This window comes from the organism of the source record quoted next, unplaced genomic scaffold (genome assembly GCF_019419815.1).
Source record: "Pyrus x bretschneideri cultivar Hongxiangsu unplaced genomic scaffold, Pyrus_bretschneideri_v1 Contig90, whole genome shotgun sequence".
NCBI classification, from domain to species: domain Eukaryota; kingdom Viridiplantae; phylum Streptophyta; class Magnoliopsida; order Rosales; family Rosaceae; genus Pyrus; species Pyrus x bretschneideri.
This window is the reverse complement of record NW_025999832.1, coordinates 796,252-807,185: the sequence shown is the minus strand read 5'-3', so window position 1 is coordinate 807,185 and position 10,934 is coordinate 796,252. Positions and strand designations below refer to the sequence as shown.

Here is a 10,934-nt window from a genome sequence, read left to right as displayed (position 1 = left end):
TATCCTAGATCAAATTCGAATGATCCTTAAACAAACAGTTCTAAAACAAAAAATGAGGTCAACTTGACCAATCTAATAGCCACCATATTGGCGGATCTTCGAGTGTGACTAGCATGATAACACATCTAGCACTCTAAAGCCAAAATTACTTTAATCTCGGCAATTAAAAATTCAATCACTTCAAATCCGCCTCATGAGAAACTCCACACACAAAATTGCCAGCAAAACCAGTAAAGAGCACTGTTTACATATACAAGCAACACCAACTTCAAAGAGGAACTGCAAAAGAAACAAATAGTGACCATTATAATAGTAACTCTGCATACAAAACTACCAACAAAGCTATCAATTGCATCACGGTAAACCCCATCAACACCACCATGAGACATATAAGAAAAACATAAGCTCAAAAAGGCAAATTTAACATAGATGAAAGCTGCGCTATACCTAGACAACCCACACCATAAAAATTCAGCTCCATTGCCACACCCCCACACTCTCCAAACAACCATAGAGGGAAGATTTTGGGAGGCAAAATGGATAGAAAAAAAGGACAAAAAAATAAGTGACAGAGAACTCAAATCTAGGCAAGTTTAGACACAAACTTAATCACCACAAAATGGACTACAATAATTAGTATGTCATCAATGTGTGATAAAAAATTACTTGGTAACTTCGCCACAACAGTCTACCTTTTGGGGATCAAAAAAACTCACAGAGGTATTTCAACCTCTCATTGAACATTATTGTGTGATACACATACGTTAAGAATCTAACCCAAAACATACCGTGTATGATGTCTGAGTATGAAATTTGTTTTCAATCAATAGATCATCCCTTAGCGTGGGGGCAATGATGTTTTTTCAGTAGGTCATCCCTTACTGGAATTGTCCCCGATGTATAAAAATCACGAGCGCTAGACGAATTCCAGCATAGAGTTTTTTTTTTTGTAAGGTTGTTTTCGTGGGGGCAATGATATTAAAATTATGCACACATCACACAGAAGACAATCCCATCTTACTTGCATGTTGCAACGAACAGATAAGTACAGAGTCCAAACCAACCATGTCACAAAATAATAAATCTTCAAAATAATCAAAATTTGATAAACGTCTAGAAAAACGGGGGATTGAGCAGTTTTACTATTTTGTCATCCTCAATTAACTTGTCTTTTTTAAGACTTATGAAAAGGAAAGGGTATCTTTAAGGGAGGAGGATCCTCTTTTGAGTTCAGGATGAAGATTCTTTTGATCAGGTCATTCAGACCGTTCAAATTTAATCTAACAGCTTTAAACAGGAGGGTCCTCTAAAAGTTATAATAATTGCAACCATTGAATTAAATTTGAATGATCCTGATGGCTTGGCGAGGAGGATCCCCATCCTGGTAGACCTGACAATTTCTTACACGATCTGTTAACGCGACACGAAAATAACAAGTTTCGGGTTAACACGATAATTAATCGGATCATTATCGGATCACAAGATAATAACACATTAATAATGGATTCTTAACAGGTTTACACGAGAATGACACGTGGGTAACCTGTTTCGACAAGATAAGAAAAAATTAGTTTGATGATTTTAATTTTTTAAACTACTAAAAAAAACTTACGATAAAATACAATAGATATAATGAATATGTATATATTGTTTATTAATTATTATTCTATATAAATTTTAAAATTTAAGTTTTATTTATTTATTTTTATAGTGTATTATAGGCAAAGATTGAGATTAAAAATCATAAAACACATTAAAAATAAAAATATCAAATAATTTAAAAATACCAAACACATTAAAAAAATTATAATAATTAATTAACACGTGCGAAAAATATGAAAAAAATATGCAAACTCTCGTAGTTGCATCCCTTACGCTTTGAGGATGGGTATATGATCATTTGAATTTTTAAAACCATACAAACTCTCATGAATAGTAATTTTAAGGGAGTTCAAAATAAACAAAATTCATAATCATTAATATATAAATCTCAAAGATGTGAAAATATAATAAACATTTATAATTGCATCCTTAACACTGAGATGATGGTTACATGGTCGTTTAGATTTTTAAAACCCTCAAAATCGTATGAACAATGTTTTTTTATTTGAGTGCAAAATTAATAATAATTATTGTAGAAGTGTAAAAAATGTAATCACTCGTAACGAAAAGCGTTACAACTTTTAGGGATGGGTAACGAGTAGGGTTATATTACTTAATAATATTAATGGGGTTGGTTTCGGATTGGGTCATATTACCCGTTTACTTTAACGGATATTACACGACACGACCTTTTAAACTATTGGATATAACATAAAAATAACACGAACACGAGAAATACGACATGAATACTAGGTCCACATCCTGGACTCAAAAATAACAATGAACATAAAAATAACTTTGAATGTCTCATTTTTCTATCTTGTGAAAAGTACTTTTAGAAAAGTAGGCAATCACGTCATTCTTAATTGAATTGTCATTTTAAAGAGTTTTAAAAAGGAAAGCATAATTTCAAGTATTTTGAATGTGTTACTATTTTCATATTTTGACTCTGTAAAGATGGATGGATAGAATATAAACAACAGTATTTTTGAACCATATTATTGCCAACTTATTATGAGGTTAAACTCATTCCTTTTTCTTTAGTGTAGAAAATATTATTTTTTCCAAAAAAAAAAAATAGAAAAAGGTATTTTTGGAAAGTAATCAATCACGTCATTAACAAGCGAGAAAAGTCTTCCACAAGCTACATAACGTAGCACCAATATGGGTAATTGCTTTAAAGAAATCACAAATGAAGCAGCCCAAGGAGAGCACCAAAGCAGCAGTTGCTGCCTTCTGTAAATGATCCCTCTGTTCTTCTCCAAAGAGGCTCTTAAACTAACCAGTTTTGTTTTTATGTAGTGAAAACATGATAACTTGTAAATAACTAACCATTTATATTATTAAACTTATTAATTATGATTCAAAAATAAAATTAAATATATGCAGGTCGGTTTGGTTAACCGCACCCTAAAAATTTTGGGAACCGATTAAGGTCGATGCGGTTTGATTAATGCGTCAACCCGTTAAGCACCCGTTAAATAACGGGTCATTTTGGGTGAACCCGCGAAACTCGTTAACTACCGTTAACACTCGTTATTGAGGGTTTTTGTGTAATTTCAATGGTCAATAATGAAACCCTCCTTCTGTCTCCGAGAAGTTTTTGGTGAGGAAGGAGATGAAATGCAGAATGTGCTCTCCAGGTGTTTGATGAAATGACCTTGTGAAGATGGAAGGTCATGTCGTCAACTTCGACGACAATGTCGCTTAGTAATCCAGTGGTGCAGAACTTGCAAAGACGAGATTTTGAAGCAAGTTTTGGCAAATTGGTTCATTGTTTTCAAATGGGTCTCCGGCAGAAAAATCGAAAAGGTGAGGTTTTTAAATTGAATTTGACCATTGAACTCACCATGCTTGGTCCTTGGAGCTTGATTTCTCAGCTGCCAGCATCGCCGTCGCTGCCGCTGATGCTGCCATTTTTTCGATAATGTCTGTGTGTATCTGCCTCTTGGGTGAAAGAAAACCCTTTCGAGTAGGGAATCAAAAACCCAAATCCATGAAAGAGACAAATGGGGAAAGGGCTTGACTTCAGTTCACACAACCCAGAGACTGAAACAACTGAGAGACTGAAACAACCCAGTTCACTGAAACAACTGAGAGACTGAAGGAATAAAAGGAAGGTTGATGGGAATGGAATAGTGGAAGAAATTGGGTGGTTGTGATATTCCTTGATACTCAATTCAGCATGTGGAGAGAGAGACAAGAGAAACAACGAAAGAAAAAAAGAAGAAAAAAAAAATTAACTGGTGAAATGGATGATCCGTTAGCTTAATGGGTTGAGTTCGGATAATCCGTTAACTTAACAGGTTGGGTTCGGATGACCTGTTAAATTAACGGATCGGGTTGAACCCGATCCATACCCAATAAACTTGACCCGTTTACAGGTCTACTTACTCCTATATATACGTGTGTGCATGACAAGGCGATAAATCAACTTAAGCCTTTACCCAGTTCAGTAAAAATCATTTTGCCTCTAGCTTTCTAATGATAGTTGCAAAAATGGATTCTCTCCCTTATACAAACTCTATCACTGCTGGTCTGTTCACAGTAATCATCGTGTTCTATTACTTATCTCGAAGATGGAGAGCTGCCAATCACAAGGGCAAGTTATCACCACCAGAAGCCAAGGGTGGATGGCCTATATTTGGTCATCTTCATTTGTTCGGAGGCTCCACACCTCCTCACATAATTTTGGGAGCCATGGCGGACAAGTACGGACCCATTTTCACTGTCCGCCTTGGCGTCCAACCGTCGCTGGTGATAAGCAGCAGTGAGATCGCAAAAGAATGCTACACAACCAACGACTTGAGCATACTCTCTCGCCCAAAGATGGTGGTTGTAGATCACGTTAGCTACAACTATGCCATGTTTGGGTTCGGACCACCTGGACCATATTGGCGAGAAATTCGCAAGATCGTTACCTTGGAGTTGCTTTCAGTCCGGAAGGTTGAGCTGCTCAAGCACGTTCGAGTGTCGGAAGTGGCTACTTTCTTAAAAGAATTGCACGAACTTTGGAGTACAAAGAAAAAGGAGGGCTCGAAAGATGGAGTGGTTGTAGAGCTAAAGCAATGGTTTGCGGATATGATGCTGAACGTTATTCTTACAATGGTGGCCGGAAAGCGGTATTCGGTGGCTGCCGCTGGGGATGAGAAGAAAGAAGCGCGTAGGGTTCAGACTGCATTGAGGGAGTTCTTTGATTATCTGGGCATGTTTTTGTTGGGTGATGCGGTTCCTTATCTGCGGTGGTTGGATTGGGGTGGACATGAGAAGGCAATGAAGAAAAGTGCAACGGAATTGCACGCCATTATTGCAGAGTGGGTTGAAGAGCATAAGCAGAGGAAAGCAAAAGGTGAAGCAAAAGGAGAACAGGACTTCATAGATGCGTTGCTTTCTGTGCTTAATGGTGCAGACCTTGGCAGTTTTGATGCTGATACGGTCACCAAAGCCACGAGCTTGGTACGTATATATAATTCATTAATTACGCAGCACCAAAGCCACAATACTTCTAAGCTAATTGCATGATCTATAAAAAGAAAATGAAAACATTAGACAAGAATTTTTTTTTTTTTTTTTGAAAACATATGATTTCCAATTTTATATATGACTCATGCCATATATTTGTCTGCTCATCAATGAATGATGGTAGAGAGATTATCTTGTTAGACTGTATCTGTAGACCATATGATGTGACGGTTGATGATTAGATTCTTTCTTTAAATCCTTAAGAATGAAATTCAACTATCAACCATTACATTCTTTGATTTACAAGATGTGATTTAAAAAGATAATCTCTTTATAATATATAAATGTTAATCAAGCAAATATTCCTTGGGCAGACTATTATTGCAGGAGGTGGCGATACCACCATGGTGGCAATGACGTGGGCAATATCGTTATTGCTGAACAACCCTCACGTTATGAAAAAAGCTCTAAACGAATTGGACACCAAAATAGGCAAACAAAGAGTTGTGAGTGAGGAAGATATAAGCAACTTGGTCTACATTCAAGCTATTGTAAAGGAGACGTTACGTTTGTACCCAGGAGGACCATTATCAGGGCCGCGTATATTCACTGAAGATTGCACCATCGCTGGCTATCATATCCAAAAGGGCACCCGGTTCATCCCGAACTTCTGGAAGATCCAAACTGACCCAAAAAATTGGCCTGAGCCATTCGAGTTCAAGCCAGAGAGATTTCTTACCACACACAAGGATGTTGATCTGAAGGGTCACCATTTTCAGTTTATTCCTTTTTCAAGTGGTAGAAGATCGTGCCCTGGTTTGGTATTTGGTCTTCAACTGGTGCAATTTACATTGGCTAGTTTTCTGCATGCGTTTGAAATCTCAAACCCGTCCAGTGCACCAATTGATATGACAGAGAGTTTTGGAATGACCAACCTTAAGGCAGCTCCACTCAATGTTCTCATCAAACCTCGCTTATCTTTTGAACTCTATGGATAAAAGAAGAAAATATAGAATATTATGTGTGCGATATGAATAAAATATTATGTGTGCGATATGAATAAGAGATTTTCGTCGTTATTAGTTATGTAAAATTATGTCTCCATCTTTGTAATCGTAAAATCAATAAATCAACTGCCAGTGTAAGATACAAAACCTAGCATTAATGAGTGTTTGAGAATGGGCATATTTAGCAATAAAAAAGTACCCCAAAAAAGCCTCTATATATATTTTCAATTGGGCTATCTTTTGGGTCTGTTGCCTCCGGATTTTTTGTTTTTCAAATTATTTGTAAAGAACCCACCCATTTGCCAGTACACAAACAGGACAAATTAAAATAGTCCATCTGTGATTATTATCAAAAAGCTAATTTTGATTAGGTTTTTCTTATTATTGATTGAAAAACCGAGAGATTTTCATTACATTAACTTGGGTCTAAACTGCTCTGAAGTGCAAAATTTGCATAGCAATGATATGTTTACTGCTTACATCACTTTGCATATCAATGTGATATCAAAATGTGATATTTCTAGCATTATTTGTAAGGCAAAAAAGAAATCCAAGAAAACCGAATTCCATCCGAAAAATTTGAGCCCAGCTTGAGAAAAGCCAAACTTGAAAATTCCAAATTATTTATATGTACTTCGAAACCAAACAATTCTTAATACTTCGGTATAAAAATTTATATGTACTTAAAGCTCAGCAAATTAGCACTGTTCATAATGTGAGAGCGAGCACTATTCACCAATCGTTAAAGGGGCGGAAATGCCCTCGGTTTCTGCTTTGGTTCCCGTACTGTTTACACTTTGCTATAGGAAAAAGTCCGTTTTGTCCTTCCCGACCTTGCGTCTGTCATCAGCAAGCGAATCAGGTTCGTCTCTCTCTCTCTCTCTCTCTCTCTCTCTCTCTCTCTCTTTCACATTTTTTTCAATTTGGGACGTGATGTCTTCTCCTTTTCCATCTCCATCTCTACGCAACTTGCCAAATCTCTCATGGGAACCTTCCACCCTATCGTTTTTTTATCCGCATCAGTGGCTTCTTTTTGGTTAGCAAAGGGAAGACTATTCAAGGATTCACCAAATCCCCTGGTAGTATTCACCCTAGCCCACAGAGGAAATGAAGGCACAAGTCCTTAGGCGCTTTGAAGCAAGTCTGGCACTCATCTCAATCTACGCGCTTGCAAACCATTTGTGCTTCAGGTATATAATTTCAAGTTTTCCTTTTGATTTTCTATTGATGAGAGTTTTGATTTTTTGTTCCTTATTGACTAAACATAATTATACGAGGACGTATTTTATCCTCATACATTTTATCATATTTCTTGGCATATTTGGATTGAGCACGATCTCACGAGCTTGTAGGTAAAAACCGTTTGTGAAACGGAGTTATAACGAAAGAGTTATTAACGTTTAAAGTTAGGGACATTTTTGTAATTTTGGCTTGATCTGGATGGCTCCAGATCTCTGAAGCCATTATCTGTGATGACACATGGATGGTTGGGATGAGAAGGAGAGAAGAGAAAGGAGAAAAATGAGGAATGGCACCGGCCAATGAGGGAGAAAGGAAAGGAGGGAAAGGAGGGAAGGGAGAAGGAGAGAATCGGCCAACCCGGTTTCTCCACCTGACCCGCCAACTTGACCCGTTCATATCTCCTCCATACGAACTCCGTTTTGGGTGATCTTGGTGTCCATGGAAAGCCCTTAACGAGCCCTACATCTCTATGGTGTTAGATTTCCCAATTTCTTTCCCATAATTCTAGTTCGAAGCCACAAACCCACGACTTTTCTGGTGGCTCCGGTGAGCTTCACCGTCGATGACCACCACCAAAAGACTCCTCTCAACCCCAGGAGCAAGGCCTAAGCCTTTGTTGAGGTGACGAAATTCTTTGTGGTGATGAATTGACGACTTCCTAAATTAAGGGTTTCCAGCTGGTTTGAGTCAATTTGGAGCATTTTCCGGCCAAATTGGACTTGGCCACAAGTATAAAGTTTGCTCTACTCTTTGAGATCTTCATTTCTTTTCATAATTGTTGGGAAATAAGAGGCATCCAGGTGATATATATACATAAATATATGGTGGACCACTCACGTATGTGGCAGGGTGCAATTTCCATGGCGATTATGGAGTTTTGTGAATGGAAATTATGAATTGCATTGTGGCTGTAATATTTCATAATTTCTATGGATATGTGAGATACATATATGTATTTTGAATGACTCACGTGTATGGTTGTTAGTGCAGGTTCCTGGGGTTTGTGAATGCAGGTTCCCTGAATGATTTTGATGACCTAAGAGTGAAAGGGACTATGAGGTTCCCTTGGGTTTCAACCCCCTAAACCTTCAGAGGGTGTTATACGGTCGGGCTACTCCTGCGGGATAATCTATGTGGTATAGCCGTTGGAAATAGACACTTATAGATTGAGAGTTACTAGGAGTGAGGGGCACCGTGCACTGCCTTGGGTATCGATCCCCTAAACCTCTGAAGGCCTACATGGCTAGATTTGTATCATATCCCGTGGGGAGGGTACTTGGTTCTAGGGGTGTAGGATTAAATGGACACCCTCGTTACCCTACTTCGTGTTGTTATGGTCAGATTGAAGTGAGGGTAATCGGGCGTGGGACCCGTCATCAGGTTGGATTATGTTGGCACCTGAGTTCTAAAAGGGAATTGTGGTGACGGCTGTGTATAGCCAATAATGGTAAGTGATTTTACCAGTAATTGTGATTTGAAATTCCAATGGTTTTGCTGAAATTTCTTATATTTGATTTGCCAATTTAAATGGTTTGGCTTGAAATTGTGATTTTTGCCTAGTCACTGATGATTATGGCTTGGTATTTTGGTATTTATTTGGCTGATGATCGTTATGGCTTGAACTTATGATATCTGTTTTGCCACGGATGAAAATGACAATAATGGTAAGTGGTTTTACCAATAGTAAATGTAGCTTGAAATTCTAATATTTATTTGGCCAATGAGGGTTGGAATTTATGATATTTGTTTTGCCGAGGATGAAAATGGCAAAATTTTCTGATGTTTGATATCGCCAGTGATTATGGCTAGAAATTTTGAGGAAGAATTGTGGTAACGCCTGCGTATAACCAATGATGGTAAGTAGTTTACCAATGATTGTGATTATGATGCTAGTATTTATCTAACCAATGGGAGATGTGGTTTGATAATCTAGTATTTATTTAGGCCATAAGGATTGTGACTTGATGTTTTATTTCGCCAATGTGTATGGCTAGAATTTATGATATCATTCTACCAATGAGGGTGGTAGGAAATCTGAGTATAGATGATTATTTAGTTGAAATATTTATAGACTGAAGTTATGATTTTATTCACTATAAATGGAACAGTGGGATTACTTCTAAATCCCTTTTCGTTATTCAATGGTTGGAAATCTCGAGAACGAGATTTGTTTTAATAGGGGTCATTGTTTGACTAGTGATGATTATGGCTATATGATTAATATGGTTCGTTTGGTTCACATGAGGATATGAATGAAATCATAGAATAACATTTTGATTTCGTTCAATATTAACGGTATTGCAGATTGGTTTTAAATACCTTATCCTTATCTCGTTATTGAAATCTCGAGGATGAGATTTATTTTGATGGGCGTCGAATGTAATATCCTGAAAATTTTAAAATATATGATTATTTGGAAATTTTTTTTTCAGGAAGTGAAATGACGAAAATGTTCCCCGTTGACTAAACGTAATTATACGAGGGCGTAATTTATCGTTATATATTTTATCATATTTCTTGGCATATTTGGATCGAGCTCGATCTCACGAGCTCGTAGGCGAAAACCGTTCATGAAACGAAGTTATAACGAAAGAGTTATTAATGTTTAAAGTTAGGGACATTTTTGTAATTTTGGCTTGATCTGGATGGCTCTAGATCTCTGAAGCCATTATCTGTGATGACACGTGGACGGCTGGGATGAGAAGGAGAGAAGAGAAAATAGAAAAAGGAGGAATGGCACCGGCCAGTGAAGGAGAAAGGAAAGGAGGGAAATGAGGGAAGGGAGAAGGAGAGAACCAGCCAACCCGGTTTCTCCACCCAACCCGCCAACTTGACCCACCCATATCCCCTTTATACGAACTCCATTTTGGGTGATCTTGGTGTCCATGGAAAGCCCTTGACGAGCCCTACATCTCTGTGGTGTTAGATTTCCCAATTTCTTTCCCATTTTTCCAGTTCGAAGCCACAAAGCCCACGACTTTTCCGGCGGCTTTAATCTTTTTTTGGTGGCTCCGGCAAGCTTCACCGTTGATGAGCACCACCAAAAGACTCATCTCAACCCCAGGAGCAAGGCCCAAGCCTTTGATGAGGTGACGAAGTTCATTTTGGTGACAAATTGACAACTACCCAAATCAAGGGTTTCCGATTTGAGTCAATTTGGAGCCTTTTCCGGCCAAATTGGACTTGGACATAGTTATAAAGTTTGCTCTACTATTTGAGATCTTCAATTCTATAAAATTTGAGAATTTGTGGAAATAGTTGAAGTTTTCCGGCGAGTCGGGACGGCCAACCATCACCCATGCCGGCGCGTCGCCAAAGGGTCGTCGATGCTTTTTTTAGGCTAAATTAGATGCCTTGATTTCAGTTTTGATATTCGTATGGAGTAGGTTGATCATTTGAATCTAAATTCACTACGATACCTTACTTGATCAATTTATGAATCAATGATCCAACCGTTGGATCATCACCAAACTTTGAGACCTTATCGTACGTAATATTTGAGGACCTTAGGAGCTTACGAATCAAGAATCCAACGTACATATCTTCCCGAATTGGATTTGTAAGTTTGTAAAATAAAACGTTGACCACCACTTGATTTCGTGATTGGTGGAGATCCGACCG

At 37.9% G+C, this 10,934-nt stretch overlaps 1 protein-coding gene across 1 annotated transcript; it reads left to right on the top strand.

Annotated features, from left to right (window-relative positions):
* Positions 1-4,050: 4,050 nt before the first annotated feature.
* Positions 4,051-6,183, top strand: LOC103929013 (cytochrome P450 82A3-like). The gene is made up of 2 exons (XM_048576790.1): positions 4,051-5,058; positions 5,439-6,183. Exons 1-2 carry the CDS (start codon positions 4,087-4,089, stop codon positions 6,060-6,062), a joined length of 1,596 nt encoding a protein of 531 aa, XP_048432747.1. The 5' UTR covers positions 4,051-4,086; the 3' UTR covers positions 6,063-6,183.
* Positions 6,184-10,934: the final 4,751 nt, after the last annotated feature.